This window comes from Erithacus rubecula, assembly GCF_903797595.1.
Source record: "Erithacus rubecula genome assembly, chromosome: 4".
Classification (NCBI taxonomy): domain Eukaryota; kingdom Metazoa; phylum Chordata; class Aves; order Passeriformes; family Muscicapidae; genus Erithacus; species Erithacus rubecula.
The window spans coordinates 55178517-55194088 of record NC_136686.1 but is presented as its reverse complement, the minus strand read 5'-3'; the positions used below and the strand labels follow the sequence as shown (position 1 = coordinate 55194088).

Sequence of the window (15572 nt, the reverse complement as noted above, 5' to 3'; positions counted from 1 at the left end):
TTGAATCTGAGGAACAGAATTTTTCATAATCATGAAGAAAATGTGACTAATTTGTCCTTGGTTTAAAAACTACCAAGTTCTGGATTTAACCAGTGAGGATTCCCTGAAAATCAGTAAAACATGCATAATTTTCTGCTTAACAACTATTTTCTCCTCAGATTCTTAATTGAGAACTTGACGTTATCATCAATGAATAATAAGAATAACTTACTGTGGTAGAAGAAGAATTGCTTCTGGAACATTAATAAAACAATTCTGGGATAGTTTCAAACTTGTTATGCTGGATGACAAGTCAGGTATTTTTTCTAGAGCAGAAAAAGAAGTTAATCTTATTATTTTAAAGACTGGTTTAAATTATTTTTAAGACTGGAGTTTAGACAGACTAAAAGGTCAGTATATCATTTTAATACAAAAGTATCACCTAACAAAGGCAGAGGTCAAAACCTGTTTTTTAAAGCTTATTATAAACTAAATTCCCAAAATTAATTAATATATTGGCTTTTAACAGATTCATCTCCTGGTGGCATTAAACAGCAAAATAATCTTACTTATACTGCAAGTATACAAAAGATTCCCATGTGACCAAGGATTTGTTGGGTCTTATTCACCCATTCATTCTTATAGAAATGAGTCAAATTGTTCAGCTGTGCTTAATGGAATTCTAAAAGTTACCTTCTGAAACAATATGACAATAATTTCTAAACAGAAGATTTTATGTATTGAAGAAAAAATAAATTCTAACAGTAATTTAGGCACTCTCACAGTATAATTGAAAATCTAATCTGCATAATTTTAAATTTGCATAAATAAAGTGATTTTGACACGTTTGCAAAAAATATGCTAAACCACTGACACACACCCTGGATGGACTCAATTCAGTTCCTTAACACTGGATTCTAGTGAAGGTGATCTGACCTGTGCTACCTGAGCTGTCTGCACAAGGTTTAAAGATAAAACACAGGAGCTATAGAAGACCTGCTTTTTCTGGAACAGAAGTTGCAAACCCAGGGGGATGATTCAGGACATCTCAAATGACACCTGCATGCAGGTAACTGAGCCAAACATTCTCTCTTGTTCTAAAGATAATGCTGGATATATAATATAATGTGCTAAATATTTAATCATAACATCATTTAGGCTGGAAAAGACCTCTAAGACCATTGTGCCCAACCATTGTGCCAAGTCCACCACTAAAGGCCTAAAGGCCACAACCACAGATCCTTTAAACACCTCCAGGGATGGTGACTCAGCTACTTATCTGTGCACTACCTATTTCAGTGAAGAAATTTTCTCAAATACACAACCTAACCTCCCAAGGCACAGCTTGAGGCCATTTTCTCTTGATCTATTGCCTGTTCCTTGGGAGAAGGGACCAACCCTCACCTGGCTGCAGCCTCCTTTCAGGCAGCTGCAGAGAGAGCTAAGGTTTCCCCTGATGCTCCCCCTCAGACTTATGCTCCAGACCCTTCACCAGCTCCTCTGCCCTTCTCTGGATTCACTCCAGCACCTCAATGTCCTCCCTGAACTGAGAGGCCCAAAACTGAGCACAAGATTTGAGGTGTGGCCTCACCAGTGCTGAATATAGGGGAACAATCACTTCCCAAACACACTATTGCTGGTACAAGCCAGGATGCATCTATGTATTACAGTACAATAACCTGCATTAGTACTAGATTTGCAAGCTTAATCTGAATTATTTTCTCTTCTTTGAACCTTCCTCAACAGTGTGTACAGTCTCAAGTACACTCAATCATTTTTACAGCATCCACTCCAAATGCAGGAACGAGATGAATTAGGTGAGTCAGAGCAGATGACTGGAAGCATACTCCATGTTTCAATGATCAAAAGCTAATGCTTAGGACACTATATAAATAAGGACAAGTTCATGTGGCATTACTTTTTTCTATTCTCCCATGACTCTAAATGTTGATGGCAAAGAAATTTTGTGACTTGGAATAGTTTCTAGAATGTTAATCCTATTTTCACAGATACTTACCAAGAACATTCATTCTGGCATTGAACTGCTCCAGTTTTGTACAGCCCATGAAGACATTCTCAGCAAGGGATGAAATACTATTCTTACTAATGTTTAAAATTTTCAGGTCTTTCAAGCATAAGGGTGAACATAAGCATGAAATTTTGTTTCTATGATAGTAACAAGAAAAAAGACAATCCATGTTTTATTAATAATCTTTTAGGAAAAAGGTGAAAGTAGTCTTGATCTGACAAAGTCATCCTTACACCAGTAAAACAAAGAGAAAACTTTATCTACATAAAGACTGACCAGCCAGCAAAAACACTAGTACATGTAGCAACATGGAATAACATGACTGATATTAAAATCAGTTTAATTAATTTGGAGACCCAGTGTCAAAGTGTATTGCAAAGTTTAATTTTCTGATTACATACTGGAGCTCAATCCCACACAAAGAGGATTGTTGCATTTGTGAGAGGGTCTATGTATTAAAATATGTTTGCAATATCCTAATTACAGAATTACTAACAATGTAAAAAATCTTTTAAACATGGACTTCTCTATGGAATACAATTTAGGATGAGTATATAATTTTACACTGTTCTGGGGAGAAGAAGACTAGAAAGAGGAAGAGAAAGATTCTGAAAATACAGAGATAGAAGATCCATCCACTGTTTTGCCAAGGTGGTATTACTAACAAACTTCACCATCTCACTTAGTATGAACAGTAGGAAATGAATGAGACAGTCTCTGCAGTTTACAGAGCTATCCTCAAGTGCACTCTTTAGAATTCCACATAGGTATGAATTACCTCACTAAGAAATATGATAGTAATGTAAAGTTTGCCAGATAGCTGGCAAACAAAAAGCTACATGTTTTATCTGTCATTTAAAACATATTCATACCAATACCTAGAATTACATTACTGCTACTTCCAGAACAGCTTTTATGCATATGAAATACAGTGGAAACCGTATTGTGTATATAGAAAACCTAGTTGAATATGTCAGACTACACAGCCCTGTGGATTAATAGTATGGTAACAGAAAGAAACTGAACTACAACATATTTACTGTATTAATGGAGCACCAATACTATTACATTCTATCAATGTCCAGATCATTTTCAAGTCTTGTACTTTGCAATCCAACTACTAAAATTTTAGCAGTCTGTACATTAGGAAGACAACATCAGTGTTTCACCAGTGACTAAATAATCTTTTCCATGCTACAAGAGTCTTCATTCTGCATGACAAATCTATTATCTCCTATTATGTTTATTATACTGCAGTCCATTTACTCATGCTACTCACCCTTCCAGCAAGAGCTGCTCCAGATTTTCAGCAACACTTGTAAGAAATTCAGGAATGCTCACCAGCTGATTGTACGAAAGGTTAAGTTGCTTTAGGGTTGGACATCTGAGGCACGGATCCAAAACCAAGGAAGGTCCAATGTCATTTCGTGAGATATCAAGATTTGCAATGCAATTCATTTTCAGTAAGTAAGTTGGGAAAGAATTAAATCGGTTACTGTGCAAATCCAAGTAAGTCAAGCATTTCAAGTTCTGAAAGAAAAGGATAATTTGTTTGTAAAAAGTTAAAAGAAAATATGAATTTATATGTTTGTAACTGAACTATATTTTTATACAAATGATTAATTTACTTATATTCATCTTGCACAGAAAAGTAGCAGAAAATAGCAATCATATCAATGTAACCTGTAATATTTATATGAGAAAATAAAGGGCATTATTAAAAAACAATTAGCTCCATTTAATAAAATTTAAGATATCAATTCCCTGCAGTTCTCTGTTCCATTGCCATTATTATCCAACTTAGTATCACACATCTTAAAGCAGTTCTCTGCAGTAAATTACTTAAAACAAACCCATGAAACCATTTTTATTTCTAATGAACATGAATCCACTGAATGAAAGTTGAGTAAATGTATAAGGCATACCAAAACATACATCCTTATTCTTGAGTAATACTGCTATGGATACATTATTACAGTATATATGGATTACATTATTAGTGATCAACACTTTATTTTAACTGATTTCAACTTGTGTTACATAAAATTATTCAGACTTACTTCACACAGTTGCTCTGGAATGTTTGTAAGAGCATTTTGGTGGAGCTCCAGTTTCTCAAGGTGTTCCAAATGACTAGTTAAGCAGCTATTCTGGCTGATGGCATCAATGTTCTCCAGCTCATTTGATGAAAGATCTAGTGACTTAATGTATTCTTTCTCTGAGATCAATGAAGAAAGACTGTCTGATGGTTTTATGTGTGATGACAATTTCGAGATGCCTTCTATTAAAACAAAAATGTGAAAATACCATGAATTCCATTATTGCTTAAGTAAAATTACCATCATTTAGCCTGGGATCTAAAGATGCAGAATGGAGTGAATGTTAAGATCCTAATCCAGGAAGAATTTTATTAAGACACACAAATTTATAAGACAGAGGGGAAGGAGAAGAGGTGAATGTTTATGAACTGCACAACAAAAGGAGCTTTTTAAAGCTAATAAGGGCATTTATGAAATTCTGTTGCCTACATAAATTATTTGTGAAACCCAATAAATAAAACCCCTTATATATGCATTATTTGGACTTCACTATAGTATTTCCAAAATGTATCCTCCTCTTAAATATATAATCTGTCTGAAATCTTTGCATTCTATGCTTGTGAAAGCATTAAGGAAGCAAAATAAGTTATATACCTTAAATTGTATAATTTACTTACTGGGGGATTCATCTGAGAGCAAGAATTTTCGTCTTTGTTTCATTAATGGTTCATAATCTGAGCCAGGTCCCTGCAAAATCCAAGCAACATCATGATGTTCTGAAATTATCCAAATTCACTAAAACTCTTTTTATTGTGATTTCTTTTTACCTGAGCTTATAGGGAGAACACAAAAAACCTATACACTTGAACTCAAAGTAACAATAGGTCTTTATGAAACATTGATCCATGCAATATGAAAGAATGGTAGATTCAAGGAACAGTGGAAGTAGTGCATTTCTGGCAACCCAGAATGACTTCTACTAGGGTGCAGTAATAGGATGGAGCAGAGTATTACAAAACATAACTTTCTCTAGAAAACCCAGTCTCTCCAATTTTCCTTTACAGCCAATGGAAAGAGACAGGCTCCTTCCTGACCAGCAATTTGTCATCTTACATGTTGTTAGGGAATCAGTCTCTCTCCACTGATCATTACTGGAGATCAGCTTCACTAAGGGGGAGTTAAGTCTTTATGAATGCCCATAATCCCTATATTTCCATTTGAACACCAGACTGGAAATTTGAACACTTCAAAAGGGTGTCTGCTTTTTAGTGATCATAAATTTTTGCTGACATTTACTCTTCCATACAATGCATCACAACAGAAGGAAACACTAAATGGCAACAGTGAGACAAAGCCCATATGGCTACATGGCCTATCCTAACACTTGATTATTAACAATTTTGGAGTAGACTGTGTAGATGGACTTAAAAACCTGGAATGAGCATGGATCTGACTTACCACAGAGTAGGAATGTCGCAGCAAAGTAGGAGAACTTCTCTGACATGCCATTTCCCTACAATATAAATCAGCAACTGCAATGGAATTGGATTTCTTCTTTGTAAAAAGTGAACCTTCACTTCCTTGAACAGAGGAACAGAATTAGGTAAGAAAATGTATTTAAAAATGAGGCTCAGAATTCAACTGTAATATAAATGCTGACATACAAAGAAGAGGTGCATTTCAAAAGCACTGATCTCAGCAGGATCTCATTGGTTAATTCTATGTGCAATAGGCCAAGTGTGTTTTAGAGCAGAGGGGCCATACTCATCTGACATTCTTCAAGTAGGACCTGCAGGTGATTGTAGGACCTGCACTTATGAGTTATGATTCAAAATTTCCATTGGGTTGGGATTAATTTCCATGTTTCATAGTCTATTGTTCTGCTACTTCAGCATAAATAAATTTTTAAAATAGAAAAGGGTTGCATTTCAATAGATAAATCTGCACTCTCACATTTCTTGAGAATGAAGCATCAAATGCCACTGTGGATTTGATGATTTAGGAGACATTTGGTGCCATTACCTGGAGACATTTGATATTCCTGTTCTCAAAGTTACTTTCAAAACTCCTAAAATCACTCCTGCATTTGTTTTTATGATAACAACTTTCCTACAAGGGGCAACAACTAGACCTAGAAATTAAAAGTGGTGCTGAATGATACAAGGAAAATAATAAAGCAGAACAAAAAAATTCCTTAGGATTCTCTCATTCAAAATTCAAATTCTTCATCTGTGATAATTTTAAGTAGCCAACTGCTCTAAAAAAGTGCAACATTTGAACAGCAAAAAAGATTCGTTAAACATTAAGGCTACTTTCATTATTAAGTTGCTGGTATTATGGACAGAAATGCTGTTTTCCTATAAATTAAAGGCATTCAAATGTCCTGGTTACAAAGAATGGTGTTGGGCTGAATATAAATCTGTCATTTACACCTTCTGATCAATTAGTTATCTTTGGGATAGGGCTTGTTTCACCTACTTTATTTGTTAATAACACAGTCCTCTATACAAGATCTGGTTGTAACAACTTTATTTTATTTATTACTATAATCTATCCCTAGTACATTAGATTTGGATTAAAAAAAGCAAAAAGGAAAAGAAAAACAATTACCTTCACTATCAATATCATCACTCAAAGGAAAAATACTGTCCACTAATGGGTCAGGTAGGAAATTCCAATCATAGTTTCTATCTACTCCATCTTCAGACAAGTTTGGATCAGAGGAAGCTCGTGATCTATCCTCTGAAATGTTCTTCATCTGGAATTTGAGCACCATCCTTGCCAGTGCAGATCCTGCATCTGTGTGTACAAGGAATGGAAATGATGAAATAATCTCCAAGAAATCTAAGTAGCTTCAACAAAATAATAGAAATAACTTGATTTATTTTCGAATTCTGCCAAACTTTCTATAGGAAGCTGAATGCTATTAAGAGATTCTCAAATGAAAGTCTTCACCCAAAACACATTTATAGTATCATCAAAAGATACTGACACATTTTGTACAGCAATTTCTATATATACTCACTCTGTTTTCTCGTTTGAGTAAGTTTATCTGGGAACAAAGGAATGAGCCAGGAAGGCTCTAATCTGCCAAAACCAAATCCTCCAAGACATATACTGCTGTTGGTGACATCAAGGCTAAGCTTCTTCAAAAGCAAGCTGATGATTTGGCTATCTCCTTTCTTTATACTGATGGTCAAAGCACTCCGAACATCCTGCTCTCGAGCACCATTGGCTAATAACAATTCCACCAATTTAGGATTATTTCCTTTCTCACAAACCTAATAGAGAAAAAATGAAAACAAACCAAGAATATGAAGCATTCAAGTAACAGCTCAGACTGCATTAAGATGCTTGTCTCAAATTCAGAGTGACTTTATTTTAAGGATTGTGTCTCTTTCTCAATTACACAATTCCTTACTCCTTGGAGCATATGCCTGCCTAAGACTTCTGAGTACCAATTCCCACTTTCATGAAGGCTTTGCCCAAATATATCAAATGCTTTAGATCTGCAGTTGTAATTTTTGTCATGAGTGCACACAATTTTCAGGCAGAAATGAATGGTAATTTGTCTAGTTTGGTTATTGCATGTGGTTTAGTGCAACTCCATTTATTTATCTGTTTAGTGGAAAATAGAAACTTGAGGGTTATCATCTGGATATTTAACAGGCAACAATAGTCAGTCTCACCAAGCCTTGTCCAATGATAGTGAGCTCAGCTGTACTGGCTTTAACTACCTGTAAGGAGGGTTTAGCCAGGTAGAGATCACCCACTTCTCCCAGGCAACTAGTGACAGGACAAGAGGGAATGGCCTCAAGCTGCTCCAGGGTAGCTTCAGGTTGGACATCAGGAAGAATTTCTTCACTTACAGGGTGGTTAAGCATTGAAACCCCAATGAGTCCCCATCCCTGGAAGTGTCCAAGAAACAACTGGATGTGGCACTTAGTGCTCTGGCTTAGTTGACAAGGTGGTTTTCAGCCAAAATTTAGACTTCACTATCAGGGAAGTCTTTTCCAACCTTTATGTTTCTATGGTTCAGTCAGCTCCTCCCAATCTCCAAGCCTACATTACTACACAGACCAGTGTTGATTGTGAACATTAAAAACATTTTCTAGAATACTTTCAGTTACTTCAGTATGTCCACTGTGGTGTGCTAGCCCTGATTTGCCTACCTCACACTCTATGAATGGATGGTCAGTTCCAAACCCAGCTGTGCTTCATCACCCAGATGAAGCAGAACTGAACAGCAGAACTGAACACTTCCTAATTCCCTTCAGGCAGTATTGGTGGGGTTCTCTCAGACTATTTAAAACTGTGACACTGAACCAAAATTAAGAAGTGTTTATGCATATCACTTAAAAAAATAATTAAATTTAAAGGTGGTCACTTGTGGGCATGTGGGAGCAGCCTCTCTCTTCTCTGTTCTGCCAAATAAATATTTGCATGACAACAGGAAGGAACCCAAAAGCTCAAACTTTTAAGCAATAAAACAGTACATATATTTCCATGTGTTACCTGATAGATCAAAGAGTTAGTTTTTGTCTTCTTATTAATATCAGCTCCCAGTAGAAGTAAACATTCAGCCATAATACTATTGTACTCCATACATGCTTTTTCCAGCATTGTATTTTTTAAATCATCATTTTCAGCTATTTTAGCAAAACATTTACAACACAGGCTTTGAAACTGAATGGGAAAGACAAAGAATAAAAGTTAGGACAAAAAAGCATCAACACTTTTCAGCTGTGGAACTGTCACAGAAAGAAGATACCTGTTGATCTCGCTGGTCAGTGAAACACATAGACATCTGGTAGAAAATGACTGTGTCAAATGATTCATTTACCAGCAGCTTTGCAAAACAAGGTGACAAACCAAGAATTGCCAAGATTGCATGAAATCCCTAAGAACACAATGAAAACATTGAAAGAAGTACAGTGTTAAAAAGTGTCACTTTAAAACAGGTCATGCAACAAATCCAATTTCAACCAATAGATTCATACTTTAATTTTTCTGTCTTACTTTGAAACATGCCATAGTTAACAAATAGGAGAAGTTTGGGACAGAAGGCAGAAATAGTAGGTGTCTCTGTTTATACGGCTGTAGTTTCATGCTTGTTTAGCTGACCCACTTAAATAGATATTAACTGACACTTTGAAAAGTCAAATATGCACCATAATATCTGACAACATCCTGCCTGGCAGTGACAAATGTACTTGTGATTTCCTGAAAATGTAAAGAGGAAACAATCTCCTTCTAAGGATATGGAAGAAAATACATCCCCTGCTCCAGTGTGTTACTCTGTAATCCCTGAATTTGAAAAGAACTATTAGACTGAATGAAAAAATTATCAGGTGTATCTAAAAACTAAGAAGAAATACAAAATTATCCCACAATTCTGCAAGTAAAGTTCACCTAGAAGGGTAAACTGGGTAAATTATGGCCTCTGTCCAAATCCAATTGAAACTAAATCACTTAAAGTAACTTCCTTATTCCAGCATATTATTTTTATTTCTCTCTACATTGGTTGCTAAGCTAAATGTGGAAAGGCTTGGGGGAAACAACAGCAAAGAAGGGACACTGTACATGCAATATTTTCATATTCATCTGAAAGAGAAATACAGAAACTCTCACAGAAAGCTGATATCACATACACACTCTATCCCATTAGAAAAATGAAACTGGTAAGAAACAGGGGAAACTTCTGAAGCCGAGGAAAACAAACTTTACACAAGGATTAAATGTGTGTTTACAAAGAACTCTCCTTCCATATTCAGATGTGGGTTCAAAGTCATAGTATTCCAGTAATATCTTTTCTTAAATACAGCATTCCTACACTGAGTTAATTCCTGGTGACAAGGCTGGGAACTAAGTTATCTTCTGTGGCTTCTCAAAGAAGGGCAATCAGTACTCCAATGATGGCTACTTCATGAAATGGTTACAGATTGACAGATGGAGGTTGACTGAGAAATTTGTTCTAGTTTGCAGACCTCAGAAGCTTTAGATAAACACTTAACCTATGTTTACACATTCTGGATTGAATATATGCCTCCAAGAAAACCATCTCTACAACAAATGTCTCAGTTTAATTACAAAGGTTTACACTAATTTAGCAGCTTCAACAAAATCAAAATCATGTAAAATATGGAATTATTCTTCAAATATAACTATATCAAAATGATATTCTATGGTTTTGAGCTTTGTTTTCATCTTCACAGACAGAAATGACACATACATGCAGCTGGATTTCAGTGACTTCTTTAAATCTCCGCAGAGTGGAAACCAGAACTGCTGACAGGACATGCATAGTTGCAATACACAAACTCTTCCGTGTAATCAAAGAGCGCAGAAGACTCAAACCCAAACACTGTATGTCTAGAAGAAAAATAAACATCCTTCAGAAACGGATCATTCAGACATTCTGAGTGGAATAAACCCATGATGTAAGTAGCCTTTTAGTAACATTCATAACTTGCACATGCTATTACAGGGCCAGGCATAACTACAATGGGGTGAATCTGAGGACTGTGCAGCACTGCAGCCTTCTCTTGCCATGCAACCTACATCACATCCAACACTAAAGAGAGCAACAGATCTCTTACAGACCCTCCTACCATGCCATCCTCATTCTGCTGAGAAAACACCTTCCCTACCTTGTTCATCTGGATACATCTGGAGGGTGTGAAGCACAGTGTCAGTGGCTCCTTGCTGGGTTAAAATTTCTAGGGCACCAGTGCACTCAGCTACAGCACCAAGCAGTTTTAATCCACACTTCTGAATGCTAGGGTTTCCAATAAACTAATGGAGAAAGGAAGATAAAATCAGATCAAGATTGCTCTGCTTACAATGGCAACAGAAGAGTTGCTTGTTCTTAAAGCTGGTCTATAACAAGTGAAAGTTGTTCTTAAGTATGTGAAATTACAGCTGATGTGACAATAAATAACAACAACCACAATTCCAAAAATATTTTCTTATCAACTACTAGTTTCAGTTATTCATAACTTCCCCGGATTTTCATCTTTGATTCTGAAAATATTCCCTAGCTGCTTTTCTGATGAAAAATCGGAGTTTTTTCCCTCAAATTCTCACTGATAAGTTTACACCACTTTTCTAAGTCAAGCAGAGGGAGAAAACGTACTTCCATTGTGGTTACAAAGGTGTGTTTGGTTTTTCTGAGAACTGGAACAAGTGAGAAACATGCTTGTAACTGAAAAAGTATGAAAAGAAAAAGATATGAAGCAATATACCTAATACCACCCCCCCTTTTAGACAGAGGAAAACTAGATGAGGCCTAGATCTGAGAGTATTACAGCCATCACAAATCTACAAAACCTGCAAAATTATTTCAGTGGAGTCATGCCTATCTTCCTCCTTATTCTGTCTCTAGTTTTAATTAAATGTGTCTATTTCTAGCCTTCTGGCTGATATGTGGTGTGGTATCCCAAACCACAAACCAGCTGCATTGGAAAATACAATCAGGATGATCACAAAATACTGAAGACCTTCAGAAGCAAAAATTATTTTATCTCCTTTGTTAGCTTCTATATATGATATCTTTGGGACAAGATGCCCTTTAGACACTCTAGAACTATTTCACTGATACATTACTTGCTCTGAATTTATAATAAATGTAAGTGACATAAATTTCCTTGACTGAATCTGTTTGGTAAGCTTAAAATTCTTGAGAGGGACTTCTAAAAAATTAGGAATTGCTGCATTTTGATTGTGATCATGTGAACCTTGAAAATCTTGCAGAGATTGGATTCTTCTGAAGGCCATGAAGTTAAACATTTCTGATCACTAGGTTTTAAGGTTAATTTGCTGTGCAAAGTTCTCATTGTTTCCTTTGCAGAGGCTGAGTCTGCTTCAGCCTCTCATTTTTTAGTTTCTCCATCAAGGAACTGTGATCATTCTATTTTACAGGGTCTGGAAAAATTTGAACAGTGAAAAGAATGCAGACAACTGAGCTGTCCACTCAGTTCTATATGTAGCTGAGGAGTAGGCACGAGGACACCTTTTATATATACACTAGCCTGTTTTAAGAAAAAAGAAATACCAAATAAACTGTAACCTTGAAAAAAACCCTGATTTTAAAAGAAATAAATATCCCTTGGAAATACTGTATGAAGAATCATCTAATACACACCAGAAAAGAAAGTAAGAAGAAATCCTAAAACATGAAACTTGAGAGTTAAGATTAATTCTATAAAATGAGTCAGAAAATCAAAGCAGAACTAAAACTTATAAATTATTCACTCTTTAACTGTAAAATAACAACAAAATTAATTAGAATAAAGGTTTAACTATACCCTGTTTAAAGCATTGAGCACCAATGAGTGAGTTCCCTCCAACAGACACTGGCTTTTAATGACTTTTCCTGTAAGTGCAAAAGCAGCATCTCCCACATCTCTGGAAGAACCATTCTGGTGTTCATTCTTTGTATCTGCAACAATGGAAAACAGCTTTCCTCAGAACAGCAGATTTCATATTCTCCCCACCATTAATCCAATAATACAATCTAACAGTCAAATGAACACTGAGGTGACTCAGAGGGCTTATTTCAGATCTTATGGCACTTTCAGAACACTGTATTGCAGAGACTGGAATCCCTCCAGATTTACATTGTAAAGTGAGTACATTGTGTTTGAAAGGAAAATTTCACCACGTATTTGCTCACTGCTTACTATGAAAACACAAAATCATGCCAAAGAATCTGTTCTAAGGTACATTGCAATATAATATTTTTTTGAGCTATGGAGTTTCCTGATACCTACTTCAGAATGCCTCTTCCTTCTGGTAAGGAGACACCATAGAGAAGCTATAAAGTATTTGTTCTTGCTCACTTGGCAGCACATCATAGGACAAATTTTACACATAGATGACATTAAGTGGAATGTGAGCATATACAAAAAAAAAGGGAAAGGTCTTTCAGATTTACTCTTGTAGCTTTTGGCACTTGCAGCCAAGTACCACTACAGAAAGTACCCAGAGATCCTTTCAAAGTCACTTCAGCATTCATATTTATTGTGATTACTATTTTTCCCATGAATTACTTTTTTATTCTCTAATTAACCCGGAAGTTCCAACATACAGTTGGTTCTCCCTCTGTTTCATAACACTTTAGAAGGGCTTCACTTCCAGGATACTGGCAAGAAAAATGCCTTGCCTCTATGTTAGAACACATATATCAAGTCTAAATCTTGCTTTTCATTGAAAAAAGAGGAAATTATTAGGATTATAACTCAAATAATAGAAGGAAACTGAAAACCTGCAATCAGTCTGCATATCAATCAGGCTACTATTTTCAGAGTTATTGGTTTAGTAAATGTTCAGCTAAAACTGCTGAGAGATACTTGCACAAGGTTGTTCTGAAAACAAAATCAGTATCCCATGTCTGTACTCCTATACTCAATATCAGAGGAAAAAAGCAGAATATACAGCAGTACAGGGACAAAAAGAGTTAACACTTTTCCAAAATTCTACTAAAGGCATAAAACTAATAAAGAACATTTTTCCTCCCTCTGGATTGCTGATTGAGAGGCTTCTTTTGGAAAGGAATTTCTAAACTAGTCTGTTTGGTTTCTCCTTTTTGATAGAAAATAGTATATAACTGTATATTTTATATCTTTAAATATAAAGATCACTGTCTTTACATTTCTTCAAAAAAATGCTATCAAAACAATTGTATTTTGTGGTACAACTATGTTCATGTCATTATCATGGTTTGCTCTCACTTAAAGGGAATTGATGATGCAAATCACAATGACACTGATAGCTCCACACTCATTCCCTGAATTCCTCAGAAGTAATGGAACTAATCCTTCACTGATGAAATCAAGGGGAAATCAATGATAATTTTGGTCTGTTACCTTCAATACCTCAAATATTTTCTCCCATCTTGTATGTTCCTAAAGACTTACAGCTGCTCTCTATGCACAGAATTGCAATAACTTTTTGAAGTCCCATTAAAGCTTGTCTCATTAGATAAGAAAAACTAAAACCCAGCTGTCTGTATTTGATTTGGTGTATGCCTTTGGATGACTTACTGGGCTTCATGAAATGTAAGAGGACTCGAAGTGCTTCCAGTTGTACAGAGAGTGATTTTTCATGTTTCCTCATGGCTTTTACAACTTCTGATACAGCTACTGTCATTACATCCAGATGAGGGAAACTGAAAATAATTTTTATAAAACAAATGAAAAGAAGGCATTTCTAAATTTTACACATATCCTTAATTAACACAGTATGATAACTCTTTGGAACACTAAATCTGAAACATAAATTAAACTGTTGTACTTTTCTTCATTATAGCAAATTATTTTCATTTCATTCCATTAATTCAGTCTATGTAAATAATTGCATCCCAGTCAAGAAAGTAGTATTAACAAAATGCTATTTTAATGATCAGAGGTAATTTTGTGGGAAATTTCTTATCTCTCAATGGAATTCAGGAGGTGAGCAACTGCCTATTAGAATCTCACTGCTCAAGAACCACGAAGGAGAAAACATGCAGCTCCCTACACACACCCACTCAGGCATTTGACTTACAAAATTCCATGTCTTAAACAGGGTTGTCAGTCTGTGGTCAATTTTACTACCAGTCAACAACTTAAATGTAATCACTCATGGCACAGAATCTCAAAACCCCTCACCAGGGAAGTGGACATGCATTTTTAATTTTATTACCTTCCTTCAAAAACATGATTCAGAATCCTGCAGGCACTTTCAACCACTTCAGGAGAATGTGGATGTTTCCTCATTATTTCCAAAACATTCATATGTATGCCTTTTGCCAGGAGTGTCCTCCTAATATTTACTGAAACACAAAACAGCAAGCATCCTATAGGTAAATCTTTCTGTGTAGTTCTCATAAACAACTTTTTTCCCCTCCTTTTTTTTCAATGTTTTTGTTTCATGAAACAGACATAATAGTATAAATTAAAATGGCAAACAATTTGAGCTGAAGCTGACTTCTGCTTGCCTAGCTTAATCAAACACATAATTTCTGACTATCTAAGAAGTTTCTATACATCTGCTTTACATAGGTAAAGTTAACATATGGGAAGGAGAATGTATAGCCTTACTTTTATTTTCAGAAATGGTTATTCTTAAACTTTTTCCTTGTAATTGCATTCTATGATATGTAGGAAAGCTAGAGCTTGAAACTTCAAAAAATCTTCTAACTTCCAAAATCACACTTTAAAAATGAACTTGTATTTATTAATTCTATTTACTTCATCAATTCATTTTTTGCAAATCCAAATATCCGAGCACATGTTGTACTTATAACTGTAACCACTAAAAATTAGAATACTATTAAAATTATCACAGTAACTACCACCAAATCTTGTTACTTGCAGTTCAGTACATCCATTTCAGATGGTTTGTTCAAGCAATACTGCATTATGCCAGAAGGTTTTACTAAGCTGCTTCTTTATGCCTATTTCTGCTGTAAGCACATTCATTCAGGGAAAAAAAAAATAAAAAGGAAGAAAAACTTGCTTTAGATTTTCAAAAGGAATCAGAGG

General features: G+C 35.4%; 1 protein-coding gene across 1 annotated transcript in view; it reads right to left on the bottom strand.

Annotated features, from left to right (window-relative positions):
• LRRK2 (leucine rich repeat kinase 2) overlaps positions 1–15572 on the bottom strand; it is a 61661-nt gene that overhangs the window by 25877 nt on the left and 20212 nt on the right. Inside the window, exons 12-26 of the mRNA XM_079304576.1 lie at positions 14731–14860; positions 14091–14215; positions 12354–12487; positions 10698–10842; positions 10280–10419; positions 8819–8947; positions 8563–8733; positions 7073–7328; positions 6658–6846; positions 5506–5627; positions 4725–4794; positions 4069–4289; positions 3288–3538; positions 1997–2145; positions 212–305 (exon numbers count right to left, since the gene is read on the bottom strand). Coding sequence (XP_079160702.1) covers positions 212–305; positions 1997–2145; positions 3288–3538; positions 4069–4289; positions 4725–4794; positions 5506–5627; positions 6658–6846; positions 7073–7328; positions 8563–8733; positions 8819–8947; positions 10280–10419; positions 10698–10842; positions 12354–12487; positions 14091–14215; positions 14731–14860 — 2326 coding nt within the window. The remainder of the gene's footprint in view (positions 1–211; positions 306–1996; positions 2146–3287; positions 3539–4068; positions 4290–4724; positions 4795–5505; positions 5628–6657; positions 6847–7072; positions 7329–8562; positions 8734–8818; positions 8948–10279; positions 10420–10697; positions 10843–12353; positions 12488–14090; positions 14216–14730; positions 14861–15572) is intronic.